The 20,159-nt window shown below is 38.7% G+C and overlaps 1 protein-coding gene across 2 annotated transcripts in view; it reads left to right on the forward strand.

Moving 5' to 3' along the window:
- Positions 1-20,159, forward strand: part of USH2A (usherin) — a 903,825-nt gene that overhangs the window by 375,853 nt on the left and 507,813 nt on the right. For both annotated transcript variants that reach the window (XM_070474523.1, XM_070474522.1), the window contains exons 26-29: positions 2,281-2,554; positions 8,387-8,590; positions 8,718-8,798; positions 11,639-11,833. In XM_070474523.1, coding sequence (XP_070330624.1) covers positions 2,281-2,554; positions 8,387-8,590; positions 8,718-8,798; positions 11,639-11,833 — 754 coding nt within the window. The remainder of the gene's footprint in view (positions 1-2,280; positions 2,555-8,386; positions 8,591-8,717; positions 8,799-11,638; positions 11,834-20,159) is intronic.

Here is a 20,159-nt window from a genome sequence, read left to right on the forward strand (position 1 = left end):
TTGTTTAGTATTGTGCACACATATACATAAAATAAAATACAATAGTATGAGTAGCACTCATGAACTTACCACCAAAGAACTAAAATATTATCAAATTTTTGCACCCATCTCTAGGGTTTCTCCTGGCCCATTTCCCTCGCTCCCTCTAGAGGTAATATGTAATCGTAATTTTGTGTTTGTTATCTCTTTGCATTTGTATAGTTTGGACACTGTGAGTGAATCCATAAAAATCCTTGTTTTTGAAATTTTGTAAAAGCGGTAGTATACTCTAAGTATACTTATATACTTAGGCAATTGTTTTAGCCCTTGACTTTGTTTCTGAGTTATTCAAGCTATTCATTTTTCATGGCTGAGTAATATATCTCTTTCAGTGAGGTAGTGGTTATTCCATGTTTTTTCTATCATGAATTAGGCTACTATGAACATTTTTATAGGATGCACTTCATACACCAGAAGGGTGAACTTTTAGTTGAAGATATTAGTAGAAAGAATATGGGCTTTTGGTGTCAGACAAGCGAGAGAAAGATAGTTATTTTTCTCTATTACACAAGATCCTCCAAAATTTTGCTTCTACATACCTGGCAGAACTAAAACTTTCTCTTTTCCCCATATGAATTATTTTACCCCATTTAATACCTTTTTCTAAGTCTAATCTGCTCATACTTGTTCCTGTGCCATTGAATGTGTTAATTTTCCTGCTGAAGATTCTCCATGACTCTTACTTCCAAAAACCTTACTTCACACTTTTCCTAGTTCTTAGGGAACAAAAGATATATCCTGTCTCTGATGTCATTGAACCCCATTCTAATCTTATTTATAACATTACCACATGTTTGCCTAAGGGCTTCCCAGGTGGCATAGTGATAAAGAGTCTGCCTGCCAACGCAGGAGACAAAAGAGATGCAGGTTCGATCTCTGGTTGGGAATATCTTCTGGAGTAGGAAATGGTAACCTGCTCCAGTATTCTTGCCTGGAAGAGTCCATGAACAGAGGATCGTGGCAGGCTACAGTTTATAGAGTCACAAAGAGTTGGACACAACTGAATGACTGAGTACACGCACAGCATGTTTGCCTCTGCTATTAAGACAGTGTAATTCTTGGGAACACTTTCTCATATAATAGCAGAACATATTACCTCGTATAATCACAGAACACAATAGGGAAAGTCAATATTTATTGAATGGTGGGATAAAAAAAAAGAATGACTACCTGATGTACTTCATAAAGATGATTTTTACATAGGAAAGAAATATTTTTTTTAAAATGCGTTACTTAATGGACATTCCTGGTGGCTCAGATGGTAAAGAATCTGCCTACAGTGCAGGAGATGTGGGTTCAATCCCTGGTTGAGAATATCCTCTGGAGTAGGAAATGGCAACCTGCTCCAGTATTCTTTCCTGGAAGATTCCATGGATAGAGCAGCCTGGTGGGCTACAGTCCATGGGATCTCAAAGAGTCAGACGTGACTGAGCAACTAACAGATTTCACATTAATTTGTTTCATTATCATGTTCTCAAATGTTCAAGTATCCTCTGGCCACCAGTTTGACTTCTAACAAAATAAGAACATAGTAGGTAAGATAATTATCGAGTAACATTTTGAAGAAAAACATACGGAGGCATTTCCTTTACCATGAAATGTGGGTGAAATATGTTCATATTAGAAAATGGAATCTTAATCTAAAGGTACAGACATAGAAGCAATTATGTTAGTCAGAGATTTGGAATAGAAACACTGAAACATCAAATCAAAATACATCTTACAAATTTGAAATTGAGTTCACTAACCAGTTAAAATAAGCTTAATCAGGCTTGACATTTCATTTTCTTATTGTCTTGTCATATTTTCCCCCTAAATTAAATTGATATATGAAGTAGTATTTTCTCATTTTCTAAAGATTCAAATAAAAATAGAGTCAGAGTTTAAACCGTTCTGTTCACTTCAGTCATTCAGTCACTTATGCTAGGGTTTAATCTTTTACCTATGTTGCCTCAAAAAGAAAAAAAGGTTTTGCCTATATAATATTGCATTACATCATATCATCATTACTGGGTATAAATGTGTCTGACTCATTACAACATCCTTCATGTCAATTATAAGCTTGCAAAGTGCTTCATTATATGTTACTCCAGTTCTGCTTAGAATAAAGTGGGACATTTTTATAGAGTACTTTCAGGGAAATTTCTTGCTTTTCTTCAAGAAGTTGACCTTCTGTTCTCTCCCAAACTGCTATTCTGCAGTCTTTTTATATACCTATTTTCTTTTTAATATGAAATACAGATGGAACTGAAGAGTGGAATATTGAGCTTCCGGTTAAATACTAGTCTTACTTTTACACAAGTGGATCTTTGGCCGGGGCTGTCCTACTGTGATGGAAAGTGGAATAAAGTGATCATCAAAAAAAATGATTCCGTCATATCAGCAAGCATGAATGAACTGATGGAGCACGTGTCAGAGTCCAGAGCCCAGGCACTGGTGGTGAATTCCCCCGTCTATGTGGGAGGAATCCCACGGGAGCTGCATGACTCTTATAAACACCTGAAGCTGGAACAAGGTAAACTGCATCGGGAAGTGTAGCCCTAGTGCTCCCAGGTCTTGGTGGTTCTGTGTTTCAAGACAGAGCAGTAGAACTGACCTGAAAGCAACACCTATTCATCTATTTTCTGGAAGAATTACAGGTTCTAAAAAAAAAGTCACAAAATACTTCTTCAAATAGTTTTGTATGTTGCCCTTAAGAGTATGTTGTTATATCTATTTACACGTTAAATCATACCTATTTATACAGTAAATAATAAATCAGTATATTTAGTCAACCATCTTTATCAGATGTAATTTATAGACATGTATATTTGTGTGCACATGTATATGTGTATGTATGTATACACACACATGAATATAGTATGTTTCCTTGTATGTTTTTCTGGGATACGCATGTGGTTCTGGTTCTTCTAAATGCTGACCATTATCTTTATTTACAGATTAGGTTAGTGTGCACAGCCAGGAAAAATGGCCTTAAATACCCTGGGTTTTTTTTCTGACATCAATGCTGTTTGTTTCCATGCATTTCCATGGAGCTCTCATGTAGCAAAGCACATGAAAATGTGAGATTGCTTTAATTTGTGACATACTTGTGAAAAATATGTATGTCATTTAATATTCATAACCATCAATGAAAGAAAAAAGTACAAGTATATGACATATAGCTAAAGGAAACCTTTAACTCCTATAAGGAGTTTGAACATAATTGGGAAAATTATTGATTATAAAAGACTAATTATATGTGAGTTCATATTGTGTGACAGGTGTGGTTCTGAGAGTCTCGTGTGAGAATAGTTGAGTCAGTCTTCAGAGCAAGCCCATGAGACAGGCATTATTACTTGTATCCCCATTTTAAAGGTTGAGAAACTTGAGAGCAGGGAGGAAAGTAATTTGCTCAAGGTCAGTGGCCACTAAGCAGATGGCAAGCCGACCCATCTTGGGCTGCCTCTTATTAAAGCCCACTTTCCTTATTATAGTCAAATGTTCTCTTTCATGGGCACTAGTCAATGTTCCTTTCTCTATGAAGTGGGAAAAGCACAGAACTTTCAGCTTGTATGCTTCTGTGTAGAAAATGTTCTCAACATATTTCAAAACCTGTGCACCCTGAATGGTTAAAATTTCCATGAAGCAGTCTTTGCCTATTTGGTAAGTACATAAAGATTTAAATGTCTCTGAATAGAAAATATATGACAAGCTCTAAGGAGACTTTTAGAAGGGTACTAGTAGGGAGTTAATGAATATCTGGGGTGTAAGACAGTAATGACATTTTCAAGGCACTTAAGATGTAACAGCAGCTAAAAATATTACATTCATATAAGGGCTTCTTTGGGTTTTCAGGTTTCTGAGGTTAGAAAGAGCTTGGAAACTCTTTATAAGAACAAAATTACTTGATTCTATTTACATCTAGGAAAAATCCTGTGTATGCTGAGCATTTTACTGTCAAAGTACACCAAAACCCATTATTATGAATGTCCTAGAAAGCTGGCTAAAATTGGAATTATAAGATGATAATGATGAAACTTTAAAGCATCAACATAGACCCAAGGGGACTAACTCTATGCCTAAGACTGTGATACTGGAAGATATTTTATTTATGGATAATACTTAATTTTTATCATTGCAGTATCATCCATATCAGTGGTTCTCAAACCACTGATAAAATGTTGAAGTATAGTAGCTAAAACTTTGTAAGAACTCAATAAAATTAGCTATTATTATTATTCAAGATCCACTGGAATTGCCCAGAAAAGGTTTTTTAAAATGCAGGTTTTAAATGGTATTTAAATGGCTTTGTCTCTTAAGATCCTGACTCAGATGTTTTGAATAGTACTGATTTATATAAGTAGCAGCATGTTTTACACAGTGATCAGGAGAACATTCACAATATAAAGGTGCTGCATGCAGGTAGTAAATTGCAACTAAAACTAATCATGTTCACTTACTGTATTGGTTCGGTGGTAAAGAATCCACCTGCAATGTAGGAGACCCAAGTTTGATCCCTGGATCGGGAAGATCCCCTGGAGAAAGGAATGGCAACCCACTCCAATATTACTGCCTGGTAAATGCCATGGACAGAAGAGCCTGGTGGGCTACAGTCCATGGGGGCGCAAAGAGTCAGGCACGACTTAGTGACTAAACAACAACAGTGACGTGCTTCTTCATTACCACCTTTTCCACAGGCTCTATTTTTGTGGTCCTACTAGAGCTATTTTCTTTAATATCCATTATTGTCACAATCTTCCTTTAAATCAAAGGCAGATTAATTTTCCTCTGTGTTCTGGAGACACTGGGCAACATAATGTGCTGAAGATGTTCCACCTTAGACCATGGGTGCTTGGGTTGGGATTGAGCGGGCCATGACATGTGGTCTCCCAGGTTATGGTCTGTCCATAGCTCTGAGCAGAGAGGTTAAGAGTGGGGTTGACAGCCCACCATCCTGCAGGTCCAAGCGCCCTAGGGTTGGACTCCTCCCCCAGGGGGCTACTGTGTCTCTCAGATTTGTCAACCCAGGGTTCTAGACCACCTTCCTGTTATTCAGAGACCTGGGAGGAGGATAGGTGTGGGGAGTCGCTTCCAGTTTTCACAAAGGTAGGGAAAAAAAGATGAGGAGGCATCACTAGTCTTCCCACAGACAGCCCCTCTCCTCTCTTTTTACCCTCGCATTGCAGTCATATTTCAGAGATCACTAGGGAGCATTTCCAGTGGAGGGTTTCTGATGGTGCAGAGTTGGAAGAATGGTACAACCTTGACAAAACTTTGACAAAACCGTCTGCTACCCTGAGGATAGCACAGCAAGGACCCTGCACTATAGCCTAGGTAGCTGTACCCCCAAGGCCTGAGGGCAGAGTCCCACTTCCTAAGCAGAATTACTGCATAGAAGCATCGTTCTGTAACTCTGCACCTTTTTATCTCCAGAGTGAAGTAAGCCTATGACTGTGGCCTTTTCAAAATTTAAAATTGTGTCCTGTGTATTAATGTTTAAGATACTTCTTTAAATTTTTTTAACCTTCTTAATGTAGTTAAATATACCTAACATTACTTTGCTGACAAAGGTCTGTATAGTTAAAGCTTTGGGTTTTCCAGTAGTCATGTATGGATGTGAGAGTTGGACTATAAAGAAAGCTGAGCACTGAAAAATTGATGCTTTTGAACTGTGGTGTTGGAGAAGACTCTTGAGAGTCCCTTGGACTGCAAGGAGATCAAACCAGTCAATCCTAAAGGAAATCAATCCTGAATATTATTGAAGGGACTGATGCTAAAGCTGAAATTCCAATACTTTGGCCATGTGATATGAAGAACTGACTCATTAGAGAAGACCCTGATGCTGGGAAAGATTGAAGGCAGGAGGAGAAGGGGACGACAGAGGATGAGATGGTTGGATGGCATCACCAACTCAATGGACATGAGTTTGAGTGAACTCCAGGGGATGGTGATGGACAGGGAAGCCTGGCATGCTGCAGTCCATGGGGTCGCAAAGAGTTGGACACAACTGAACGACTGAGCAAAAGCAGATACCTAACATACAGTTGGGGTTTGCCAGGTGACTCAAAGAATCTACCTACTAATATAGGAGATGTGGGTTTGATCCCTGGGTCGGGAAGATCTTCTGCAGAAGGAAATGACAACCCAGTATTCTTCCCTGGAAAATTCCATGAGCAGAGGAGCCTAGTGGGCTACAGTCCATGGGGTCATAGAGAATCGGACATGACTTAGCAACTGAACAACAGTAACACCTAACATACCATTTACCATTGTAATCACTTTTAAGTGTCCAGTTCAGGCATTTAGTACATTCATGTTTTTGAGCAACCATCAACACCATCTATCTCTAGCAGTCTTTTCATTCTGTGAAACTGAAATTCTGTACCCCTTGAACAATAAAGGGGCATTCCTTATAAGGGTGCATTAATGTTTGCTGAAGCTGTTTTTGAATTGTTCATCCTTTTATTGGCAGGGAAACTGCAGGACCAGAGAAGTTAGGTGACCCAGCTCTGTGCCATCAGAAAATTACTACTTGTAAAGAAATTAGAATTCTTAGCTTCTGAATTTTCAAGGAGATGCTTTTATATTGAGCTTCATTACTTTCAACTCAATTTACCCAACTTACTGAGTATCTACTGTGAGTTGAAGATAGACTAGCAGTATTGATCATTCAGGCCTAAAGGAATGTGAATAATAGCAAAGGCATTTAAAAGGAAATAGGCTGCAACTTAATGTGTTAGAAGACAGAATAACACACCATATAAATGCTGAAGAGAACAATATGGTCATTGTTAGAATTAACTTACTTTGCTGTCCAGCATTGCATTGTGTTTTATTTCCATTTCTTGCTGGTGGGCTTTAATCCTGAAAAGAACTAATTATCTGTTTGGGGCCGTTCAGACTTGGCAGTATTTTGTTCACGAAAGAGACTATGTTTTCCAGCAATCTCAGACTCAGTCTGTTTGTCCCTTCTTTGACAATTGTGTGCAGTTTTGTGAGCAGAGTGCTGTCAAACCTCACAGAATTGATCTCTGTTTATACAAAATAGCGAGTCATTCAAAGCTCCTGCTGCTCCCCGGGTGACATGATGCCCCATGGTTCTGTAAGAAAAGGGCAGTCAGCGCACACTTCAAACCCATCTCCTCCACCTTCTCTATTAAACCTCCCAGAACTGAGTGCAGTGTGGCTATTCTAAAGTCAGTTGAGTAGAGTACACTTTGCAGGATGCTTCTTGTGTTGCTATTGCCAAAGTTGAATTTGCTTCCTGTCCTGAGACCATGAACCTGAAACTGGTAATCATTTTGCACAGTTGATATTATGGAACTCAGTGAAATTGGTGGAGCACAGTGACAGCTCCCAAGTGTCCTGATTTAACTGGGGCTTCGTTCTATGACTATGCAATGGTTGGTATGGAATTCATTGCAATAACTCATGATTTTAGTGTATTTTGAAACTATATTCTTTCTCCTTGTTGTTGTTCAGTTGGTAAGTCATGTCTAACCTTTGCAACCCCATGGGCTGCAGATCATCAGGCTTCCTTGTCCTTCACTATCTTCAGGAGTTGGCTCAGACTCATGTCCATTGAGTTGGTGATCTTATCCAACCATCTCCTACTGTTCTGCGTTAGAACCTCGTGCTTGCATGCTGTCATGTCCAACTCTTTGTGAGGCTATGGACTGTAGCCCATCAGGCTCCTCTGTCCATGTGATTTCCCAGGCAACAGTTCTGGAGTGGGTTGCCATTTTCTCCTCCAGGGGATCATTCCAACCCTGGGACCAAACCTACATCTACCCATGTTTCCTGCATTGCAGGCAGATTCTTTACCACTGAGCCACTGAGGACCTGAGAGTGTATTTTTTTCCTCAGTGAGCTTCTTGAATAATCATGCTCATTCACATATTAGTTTCTGGCACTTAGACATGAACTTATACATACATGTCTCTTCATTTTCCAGGATTGAGAAACATGTGAAAATGCTCTCACCATAATGTGTAATTGCCTATATATTATGTAGCACCACTGGACTACATATTATTTCATAAGAATAAACAGCATGCAAAAAAACTACTCTTAAAAAGATATAATACATACTTTTCAGTTGAATCTAATTCAGTTGAATTACAATGATCAGCTTGTATATATATTTCAAAATAACGTAAATATAAATACTTCCGGCAAAAGCTTAGCCTGGTAAAAAGCAGGCAGGGGGAGCATGCAGGACCTCCAAAGAAGACTTGAAAGTTTGCAAATTGTGTCTAAACCACCTCCCCAACATCATCAAAATGCAGTACTACAGGGGAGAAAAATGATGGCTAATTGAGGACTCAAGCCCTTCGTGTGATCCTTATCCCTTACTGTTTGCTAGGTTTCGGTGGTTGCATGAAGGATGTGAAGTTTGCACGGGGTGCCGTCATTAACTTGGCATCCGTGTCCAGTGGTGCTGTCAGAGTCAATCTGGATGGATGCTTGTCAACTGACAGTGCTGCTAAGTGCAGGGGAAATGACTCCATCCTGGTATACCGGGGAGAAGAGCGGACTGCTTATGAGAGCCGTCTCCAGCCGTTCACAGGTAACTCGGAGATGCTCTAAATTCAGTGTTCCACAGCTCTTCCTCATCGCCTCTTCCCTCCCTGCCAGCCCACCACTAGTCTCCATGAGTCCTGTGTTAACTTTCCTCCTTCTCATTTCCATTAAAGAATACCTGTATCGAGTAACAGCCTCACATGAAGGAGGTTCAGTACATAGCGACTGGAGCCGGGGACGCACAACAGGAGCAGGTAAAGAGTGTTTATCTTAAGATGTGTATCGCACACAAATGCACACATGTGTGCATGTAAAGAAAAACAAAACCTCTCACCCGTGCAGCAAGTAGCATGTTTGTAATCTTGTGACAGAGCACACCTTGGTTTGCAGAGTCATCTGTTGTTGGTGAAAATGCTTAGTGGACCAGGACTTTTGATTCTTCAAATAGTTCATAAAGATTTGTTCAGGCTGAATCTTTCCTCTTCAGATGCAGAAGAAAGTAAGTTCAAGTTGTCTTGATAAAGGCCCATATCGACTGTAATTATCAAAGAACTGGAAATCTTTACAAGTTGCTTAGTCCCCGAGAAGCTAAAGCCAGGGTTACCTTTAGGTGAGGGTAGGCAGCTTCTGGCCTCTTTGGTGGAGAGCTTGTTTGAAACCCACACTGTGGTTGGAAGCAAATGTGTCCTTTATTGGGCTTCCACAATGGCTCAGTCGGAAAAGAATCTTCCTGCGATACAGGAGACACAGGAGGTGCAGGTTCGATCCCTGTATCAGGAAGATCCACTGGAGGAGGAAAATGGCAGCTCATTTCAGTATTCTTGCCTGGAAAATTCCATGGGTGGAGGGGCCTGGTGGGCTACAGTCCATGGGGTCTCCAAAACAGTTGGATATGACTAAACTTGCACGCATGTGTCTTTTATCACATAATGGCAGATGTTTGCCATGGTGCTTACTGTTAGGGTCTCAGAATGCCTCTCCCAGGATAGAAATGACTGAGTGGTCTAATTTCTTTGAGTTGATTGGAGAAGCAACTAGGAAACAGACTACTAGATCTAATCTCAGATAACTGATTTATTAGTACTTTGTACTTCTGACAGTGACTGCAGCATCTTTTCACATAATGCCATCACAAAGAGGCATTCATTATGAGAAGTTTTGTGAGTCAGCAGCCTTCTACCATTTTAGAGGAAATATTTGTCAGAAAGATAAATACATTTCCGTATGATTGATACTCTTGAAGAGTTGTCGTTAGCAAGTCATGATTTGTCTAAAGACGTGTTTGTTTGTCTTACCAAGTACCCGCTCAGATTTATTATCAATAACAGGTTACTAGTGCAGACGTCCTTTGAGGAATCTTTTTAATCTAAAAGATAATTAAATACTGAGATGGGATACTAATAAGAATTTTCGAAGTTTGCTGCCTATAGAGTTTTCAGAAGAGGACAACTTGATGCTTTTCCAGGATGAGTTAAATCATCATCTATTTATAGGCAAGACAATGAACTGAATGATCCCTTAAATCCTTTTCAATTTTAGATCTTAGAAAAAGCTCTAATGTAAAATGTTCATTTGTGACTGGCATGTTCTCTGCCCCTGTTTCACATTTCTCTACTTTATTAATAAATATAAAGCCTGCTTTCAGTCTAATTCAGCAACCTAAATAGGTGTCCAGAAAGTGCATGCCTTACATAGCTTAATAACCCCCATTTTGAGTACCACCAAGAAAGTATGCAAATAGAGCTCTGAATTTATAGCAGTGATCTGACCACAAAGTCTTATGCCATAAATTCATATTTACAATCTGACCACAGCACCGAGCAGCTACATGCTCCCAAGGGTTGGAGAATAATTGCGCTATTTAATTATTTTTGAGTCAGTTTTGCTCTGTCCCTTATGAGAACACCATCTGTTAGACAGGACTGTACTTTGCCCTGTACCACATTTCAGAACGAATAAAATCAGCATCACTCCCATTGTCCCATCACTTGGAACGTGACTGCATGGCCTGTGCATTTTCTAAAGTTGCTTGTAATGTTTCACCTGCACAGACAGTGGTTCTCCACCTCTGTGCTTCCTCTCATTCCTTATGTTCATGATGCTTCCCTTGCGGCAGTCCTGTTTTATTGGCCTGAAGAGTAACGTCAGAGGAGGAGGCTATTTGATGGGGAGACACCAGGGTGCTCCTCCGTCGAGAGCGCTCAGGAGTCCAGCAGCAGTCCGAGCCCCTCTGTCATCCATCATCCTGCCATGGAGTTCCTCGGGCTTTTTCTCGCTATCCTCCATGCAGTCAGCTGTGATAAAGTTGTTACTGATCAGAACCATAGAAATACCTAATAAATAGTTAAAGATTATGGATTTTTAACTAGGGGATTCAGCTTATAGGTGAGGTTTTGTAGCTTCTTTAAACTTGTCATTTTGTGTTACTTTGTGATACTCCGAAGGAAATGGCTCTGAATATGGTTTTGTAGAATCTCAAGGGCTCTGACTTCTCTACTTGCCCCTTCCCCTAAGTGCAGTTAGGAAAGTATCCTAACAGTATACAGTATACAGTACCCTGTATATCCCACCTGGTAGAACTTTGCTTCTTTAAAAATTAATTGGAAAAACAACTGAATTTGGCAAATGGGATCAAACCTTCAAGTACAATATGATCACATTTGTGATATTTTTTGGCTAATACATTGACGATATAAAAGTGTCAAACCACTATGTATAATAACAGTCTAATTATCTTGCTTCAAAGGGGTACATCATTATATTGTTTGAACTTGCTATCGGCCTACCATCCACCTCCTTCTTTATGAGTGATGTTTAAAACATGTTGGATACATTAAATGTTTTTGGAAAACCTGGTCTAGGCTTGAAAGAACGTGATGTCGATGGAGTTTTGATGGTTTTGAAATATCGCTTAAACTGAATGGCTCAAGATGTGCAGTCATATTAAATCAATGCTGAAAAGTTACAACTCTAATAAATTGTATTTATGCTAATGGTTGAGTCTGATTTACTGCAGCCATTAAAAGTGAAGAATAGGAGCAATAGTCTTCTCAGAACTGCCATTCTGCCTATTTTCTCTTTTATCCTTTCACAGCTCCACAAAGTGTACCAACTCCCTCAGGAGTCCACAGCATAAATGGCTATAGCATCGAGGTGACCTGGGATGAACCTGTTGTGGCTAGAGGTGTAATTGAGAAGTATATCCTGAGAGCCTACAGTGAGGACGCCCCTGATCCACCCCGCATTCCCTCTGCCAGCGCTGAGCTTGTCGATACCAACACCTTCACAGGTAAAGTGGGTTCCTCGAGGGAGTAGATCTTATTAATTTTCTTTTTGTTTTGACTTTGAATACAAACATCCTTCAAGCCTTTTCCCCTAGTATATGAAAAAGTCTCGGATTTTTGCCTGGTCACAAACAGCAAGAATCATCTAATTATACAGACACCTCTATCCATGAAGGATGAAAAATAATTCTATAAATGTTTATGGGCTTTCATGGATAGTTTCATTATGAGGCTGGTACTGTCTCCATCCCCCAAAGGTTAGGTCACAAGCGGCTCTCACCTTAATGAGGTTCTTATACCTAGGGTGCTTATATACCCTTCAAATGTGAAACTTTTCAAGATCTTATGTATAGATAGGGTGCCAGTGACCTATTTTACCATGCAAAAGTTTACTCGTTGGGACTAGCCCAAGTTCACAGGACTGTTATTTATTGTAAAATTGTTTATTAAACCTAATTATGTCAAGGTAGAGGAGATTAGAGCACCAGCAGTTTGACTGGCAAATCAGTGAATCAATTTCTCACGGTGCAGCATGGATAGTGTGCAGACCGGCGGGAGTGAAATACACTCACGAGCATCACACAAGGTCCCATGCTCAAATTTCTGCTTGTGTCATAAAATAGCAGTTTTCAGACTCATGAAATGTTAAGGCCCATTTAAATGGAAAGCCAGATTTAAGCCTTTGACCAAAAAAAAAATAAAATAAAATAAAATAAAATGCATCAAAGAAATTTAATAGAAAAAATAATTTTCCTCTGTCAGAGATACTTTCAGAACTTGACAAATTAGATGGATTTTCAAAGTGGCCTGAATTGTTTTTCTAACACGTCAGTCAACTCTATCAATCTTTACTTCCTTGTTTTAGATTCCTCAGAATCTACAGCCCAAATATACACCAATTAAAAAAAATTTGTTTATCTTTCATTTCCTTTGTCCTCTATTTTACCCATCTGATAAAAACCCAGTCTGATTAGGCCTTTGCCCACGCTGCACATTGCAGCTAAGTGGGTTGGAAAAAGTCTCAGTTCCCATTTTCTGTTGGACACTCAGTAATGACACCAATCCTACTGTGTTTCTATAATAAGCTCCTTCTCCCATTCTCCTCGTTAAATATTTTATATTTTCCCAAACTATCTAGATGTTAACCTGCCTTCTTTATCCCACTCAGCTGATAGCCTTATATATGAGATTTTCTTAGACACCAAAAAAAAAAACCAAAATCTATCATAAAAAATTTCTGTCACTCTCTTCCTATGAAATATATACATTAATTGCATTTTTCTGACCAATAACACTGTTAATATTATTTTCATTTTTTTCACATTTCTCTCCAATTCCCTTCCTGTTTTTATAGAGCTTCCCTTATGCTATTAAAAATAAAATCTTCAAAAGTCCTATGGACCCCAACTTTCCCTGCTTTTTCAGAGCTATTACTGGTGCTGTCTTCCTCTTATATTTTAGCGTCTGTCTCCTGCAGTCTTTTCCCAAGTGTGGTGCTAGGACTTGGATCAACAGCCTCCCCTGAGACCTTCTTATTCATGCACATTCTCTGGCCCACACCCACGTGCTGAAGCAGAAGCTCTGAAGCAGGGCTTAGCAGTCCCATTTTACCAAGCCCTCCTCTAGTGATGCTGATGCTGCCGAAGTCAGAGCCACTGCCCATTTGGGTTCTGCCCAGGATCATTCAGACATATCTATCAGTACCCATTGCTAAACACAAACAAACCCAAACCAATGATAAAAATCCTCCTTTTATCTAAAGTCCCTTCCAGCTATTGCTGTCTCTCTCCTCTTCCTAAGGCATCTATGGTGTTGTCCCCATTTCTTCATCAGATCTGGCTTCTGCTTACTTGCCTTGTTGAGGACTCCAAAAACTTCCATTTTAAATATCCACAGAACACTACAATCCTGGTCTCCTCTGCTTGATGGCATTCTGCACTGTGGATTTCTTACCATCTCTTGAAATGTTTCATCACTTTTCTGATTGTTCTGCTTTGGGTCCCCTTTTCTCAGGGTCTTTGCCCACTCCCTCAGAAGCTCAACTCTGCTTTTTGAAAGACCTCAGGGTTTAGACCTGGGACCTTTTCTCTCTCTTTTAAAATTTTTTTCTACAGTCTTGCTCCAGGAAACTCATAGACTCACAAAGCATCCAATACCCTACAGACACTATTGACTCCTAAATGCACATCCTACCCAGACTTCCAAATGTGTGTATCCAGCAGGCATTTGAAGAAAAAATTGACATTTCCAGTAGATGTCTCATTATTTCTAAAGTTACCATCTCCAAAACTGAATTTCTGTTCCTCATGCATTCTCAATATCAATAAATGATATCTCCAGCCCCCCAGTTAATTGAGCTTGAGAAGTTTTGAGATGTTTATATCCTGTTCATACATCATATATCCGTGTTTATTGATTTCATTTTTTAAACTAGGTGTTAAACTCATCTATGTCTCCCCTTATCTACTGTCCAAGACAAACCATTCCAATATCTTACCTGGACAACTACAGTACTCTCCTTTCTCATGACACTTCCACCCCACACCGCCATGATTCCATCCCACCAAGCGACCAGACATCATGCTCCTCTCTTTAAAATTCTTCAGCTGCTTTCCACTGCCTCTCTCCCAATCTCATTTTATCTCAGTCTCCTCTTATTTTCTGGATTTCCAAATTTTGCTATTATAAGTAATAGGATTTTTAAAAGTCTGCATACAAATCTTTGGAGGAATGACTGACATTGATGGTAGGTTAAATCCCTTGAAATGGAACAACTAGATCAAAGATTCTTAAAGTGTATTCAGTCTTGGACTCTGAGGTCAAGCAGTGTGTGTGTTAGTCGCTCAATCATGTCCGACTCCTTGTAACTCCATGGACTGTAGCTCGCCAGGCTCCTCTGTCCATGGAATTCTCTAGGTAAGAATAATACTGGAGTGGGTTGCCATTCCCTTCTCCAGGGACCTTCTCAACCCAGGATTTGAACCCGGGTCTCCTGCATTGCAGGTAGGGTCTTTAGCATCTGAGCCACCTGGGAAGCTGGCTCAAGCAGACACTGATACAAATCTCTGCTGCTTACCCTCCCTATAACACTGGGGAAATTGTGTAATCTCCTGGATCTCTTTATAGTGTCTTAACCTATGAAGCAGGAGAATAATATTAACCTCAGAAGAATATTAAATAGATTAAGTGTATATATATTAAATGAAGTATATATTTCAGCTCTCTTTTCAGCTGTGTAAACTTAGGCACGTTAACTAACACGTCTGTACTTCGGATTCCCTGTGGGTAATGAAATAGCCACCCACCTCACAGGACAGCTGTGAGGATTAAGGGAATCTGTGTGCATGTACAGCACACAGGGCGCCCTTGACACATTGTCGCACTGTATAAATGTCAGCTACCAGAAGTTTTTAAGGCATCTCGCACAGTGCTTAACATACGGTAAGTTCTTAACAAAGATATAGTTATATTTTTAGGTTGTCAAATATGTGCCAAAAAGACTATGTAAATCATACTCCCACCAGCAAGCAGAATGCAAGATTGTATATTTCACTTTATATCCTAGTTGACACGTTCTACAGTTAAACTGTACATTAAAAAAAAAACATGTCAGAGTATTATTTTAATTTGGTTTCTTTGATTCCTGGAGACATTAAGCGTTTTCATGTTTAGTGATAATATATACTTCTTTTATGACATACCTATCATGTTTCATTATCAGTTTTCCTATTGGAAGATTCACTTGTTTCTCATTGATTTTAAGTATCTCTTTACATATGAAGAATATTGTACTTAAGTTTGCCTTATGTGTTGCAACACCCCCATTTCTTATTCTTCTTTTATTTTGATTTACATTTTTATGTGCAGCTTTTAAAGGATATTTTCTATAGTTGATATAATATCTTAAAATTTTTTTTGTTAGTTTTCTAAGGGTAATTTGGGAAAAGATGTCCATATTTTTCTTTCAGGGTATATTAATATTTTATTAGATATACCATATTGATTTTATATATATATATATATATAAATGCATATCTTCTGAATTACAATTCTAAATTTGAGGTAAGATCAAATCAGAAACAGGTCAGAGAATCCTCTCAAATTACACAAGATTCTGAAAGGTAATCCTACCCTCCAGATTGAAAACCAGTACAATAAACTGCTGAATGTTACTGTAGGGCATTTCAAGCATGTCAGTGGTATATAGAGAAAGGAAAATTAGAGAACCTCTGACCAATTGTTGTTTATTTTTATATATCTAATCTGTGAAAAACTAAGGAAAGAAATCTCAATTATTGCAGTTTTGTCAGTTTCTTCAATTTGTCAGTTGTGTTACTTTGGAAGCTTGCTTTTTGTTTGTATTTTTCTTTTTCTTATTACATTTATGTTTGCCACTTTTAAAGTTACATTGTTTGAAGTATATCTGTGTAAGAAGAATCTAGTTTGATTTAGCTTTATAGTCAACTTAAAACTCTCTGTATTTTAGTAGGGGAGTGTAATTCATATTTATTTTTGTAGTTTATACAATTGCTCTTATTTCTCCTACCCTATTTTATGGGGTAAAATAACTTCAATATTTTTAATTAATTTACTTTTTTTGCTATTCCTTTATTTCTCTTCTTGCTTGTGCTGGACTATGAATTCTATAACTTTTTTTCCTCTCAAGGAGTCTGTTACTTACAAAGAAGTGAACAGATAAGGACATATGTAAGAGGTAATCTTAAAGGTTATGGAGAACTCTGGTACTGCAAGATGGACTTTTATTGGGAAGAATCAGTCTATTAAGGGAGAGGAGTATGAATTGAGGGGCACCAAAGCCAGGCTGAATTAGTACCAATGTCAGATTTCACAGCAAAAGAAAAAAAAAGCAACAACTAGAGTGAGAAAGAAGGGATGAGAAAGTAGATAGCCAGAAATAATGGATTTGGTGAAGCTATTAGGAGTGTAGAGATTGGTTGATGGCAGCTGTTTTGTCAATTGATTAAGAGAACAAGGACCAAGAGAGGGCAAAACAAAGCAGATCATGAGTAGCTTTGTTATTGGCCTTGAAAGTAATCCCCCTTTAGCATTTCTCAGGTGACTCTTATTAAGATTTTAAAGTTTAATTTTTGGTTATTAGAGTGGTATTTTTTGAATGGAGCCATCAAATAAATCCTGAATCCGTAAGCCAATTTAGCTGTATTGGTTAAAAAAGGGTCCTTGACCAATTAAGTTATGATAAAATGCGTTGGTTTCTTTTCATGAATTTTTTTTTTTTTCTGTTATATAGCAAACTCTTTCTTCAAATTTGAGTCTCGCTTTGGCTTGGAAAGTTTGCTGTTGAGAAATAGGAGTTTTCAATATTATACATTTCTCCCCAGTTTACCTTCCTCATTTTAGAAGTCTAGAACACAGTTGTCGAATCAAATCAAAGTGAAAGTCAACGTGTTAGTTGGTCAATGTTGTCTGATCCTTTGTGACCCCTTAGACTGTAGCTCGCCAGGCTCCTCTGTCCATGGACTTCTCCAGGCAAGAATTACTGGAGTGGGTTGCCATTTCCTTCTTGAGGGGATCTTCCTGACCCAGGAATTGAACCTGGGTCTCCCGCACTGCAGGCAGATTCTTTACTATCTGAGTCACCAGGGAAGCCCCAGGGTCAAATCAATCTGAGTTCAAATCCCAGTAATGTCATTTAGTATGGTATCAGGCAAATTTGAAAATGTATTGCTATATTGGAGTGTCCTTACCTATAAATTCAAGGTGAAAACCTCCTTTATGTTATAAGATTGCTGCAAAGATTTAAAAATGAATTAACTCCTAGAATATTTTGCTTGTAGATAGGCACATAATAAATGTTCAATGAATTAATTGTTATCTTTATACTATTCGGTCTCTGGATCTGGGTTATTACTTCATAATTTTTTAATTTTTCATTTTTTGATTTTGACACTGTTAATTCTGCTCTTTGAATCTTCTGAGATGATTTAAAAAACTCTTCTACTTTAGTCTTTTATATGATTTGAATTTCTTTCTCACCTAGCTCACTTTGATTTCTGCCTATTTCTCAGTATTATCAATTTTCATTTGTGTTATTTATCATTTACCTTCAGTCTCTTGTTAATGGATTACAAGTTCTTTTTGATCTTAATAGCATGAAACTGGTGATTTTTAAGTTTTACAAGCTTCCTGAATTAAATTCTCCCCTGAGCATGATAGTCTTCTCTAATTTGAGTGCTATAGTCTCTTGTTCTTTTTGAGTTACAGTTTTCTTCCCCCATCAGTAAAATGCACTTCTATAGTTCATTTGCCATATTCCCTGACTTTTATCTTCATACTGAGTGTTTGATCAGGAAAATCAAATCACTTTCATGTCATTTTACTGGGCAACTAGTTGTTGTTAATAAAAACCTTCACTGGGATTACGAAGGTGTCAATTAAGGTAAATTTGCATTAGCCCCACAGCAATTGTAAAAAATCAACTCTTTTCTTCTCAGTCTTAGGTGGAGGAGGAGAGCTGAAAATTGTGGGCATTTTGTACCCAGCTCAGGATAAGGTTTGCCCTGAGTTCTTCTTCAAGTTGTCCATTTGTTTTCACCTACTGTCTTTTTGTACCTCAAAACCTGTGGTCATTTCATTGGTATTTTCATTCCAATCCCAAAGAAGGGCAATGTCAAAGAATGTTCAAACTACCACATGATTACACTCATTTCACATGCTAGCAAAGTAATGCTCAAAATCTTTCAAGCTAGGCTTCAACAGTACATGAACCGAGACTTTCCAGATGTTCAAGCTGAATTTAGAAAAGGCAGAGGAACCAGAGATCAAATTGCCGACATCCACTGGATCATACAAAAAGCAGGAGAATTCCAGAAAAACATCTACTTCAGTTTCATTGACTATGTGAAGGCCTTTGACTATGTGGATCACAACAAACTGTTGAAGATTCTTAAAGAGATGGGAATACCAGGCCGCTTTACCTGCCTCCTGAGAAACCTGTATGCAGGTCAAGACTCAAGAGTTAGAACTGGACATGGAACAATGGACTGGTTCCAAATTGGGAATGAAATATGTCAAGGCTGTATAATGTCATCCTGCTTATTTAAATTTTATGTAGAGTACCTCATGTGAAATGCTGGACAGGATGAAGCACAAGCTGGAATCAAGATTGCCAGAGAAATATCATTAACCTTGGACGTACAGATGATACCACCCTTATGGCATAAAGTGAAGAGAAGCTAAAGAGGCTCTTGAGGAAGATGAAGGAGGAGAGTGAAAAAGTTGGCTTAAAACTAACATTCAAAAAGCTAAGGTCTTAGCATTTGGTCCCATCAACTCAGTGCAAATAGATGGGGAAACAATGGAAACAGTGACAGACTTTGTTTTCTTGGGCTCCAAAAATCACAGCAGACGGTGACTGCAGCCATGAAAATAAAAGACCCTTGCTCCTTGGAAGAAAAGCTGTGACAAACCTAGACAGCATATTAAAAAGCAGAGACATTACTTTGCCAACAAAGATCCATATAGTCAAAGCTATGGTTTTTCCAGTAGTCATGTATGGATGTGAGAGTTGGACCACAAAGAAGGCTGGGCACTGAAGAATTGATGCTTTCGAACTGTGGTGCTGGAGAAGACTCTCTAGAGTCCCTTGGATTTCAAGGAGATCAAACCAGCCAATCCTAAAGGAAATCAACCCTGAATATTCATTGAAAGGACTGATGCTGAAGCTTCAATACTTTGGCCACCTGATGCAAAGAGCTGACTCATTTGAATGGGCCCTAATGCTGGGAAAGATTGAAAGCAGGAAGAGAAGGGTATGACAGAAGATGAGATGGTTGGCTAGCATCACCAATTCAATGGACATTAATTTGAGCAAATTGCAAGAGATGGTGAAGGACAGGGAACCCTCTCATGCTGCAGTCCATGGGGTTGCAAAGAGTCGGATATGGCTGAGTGACTGAACAACAAAGTGAGGTGGAAGTTCTCAACCAAGGGGAGATCCCCCTGGTTGGCCTTAAAAAATACAGAAGCCTGTGTCTCACCTGGAAGAGTCTGATTATTTGATTTTGAATATAGCCTGGACATTGGTATTTTTAAAGTGTCAGCAGGTAATTCTGTTGTACAGCCAGCATTGGAAACACTGTTCAAGGTGTTTGACACCAGTGGTCAAGTCTCAGTTTTATCCAGAAATTCTTATGAGGACTTCCACATCCCAAGAGCAACTTGCAAATATAGGATGAAAAAAGAGAAATGCCTGAATAAAGATGATGAACCATTAAAAGAAAGTAATAAAATTAGCAAGGGAAAATCACAGGACAACAAAAATTAAATGAAATGATTCTTAGGAAGAAATAG

Source organism: Odocoileus virginianus, chromosome 11 (genome assembly GCF_023699985.2).
Source record: "Odocoileus virginianus isolate 20LAN1187 ecotype Illinois chromosome 11, Ovbor_1.2, whole genome shotgun sequence".
Classification (NCBI taxonomy): domain Eukaryota; kingdom Metazoa; phylum Chordata; class Mammalia; order Artiodactyla; family Cervidae; genus Odocoileus; species Odocoileus virginianus.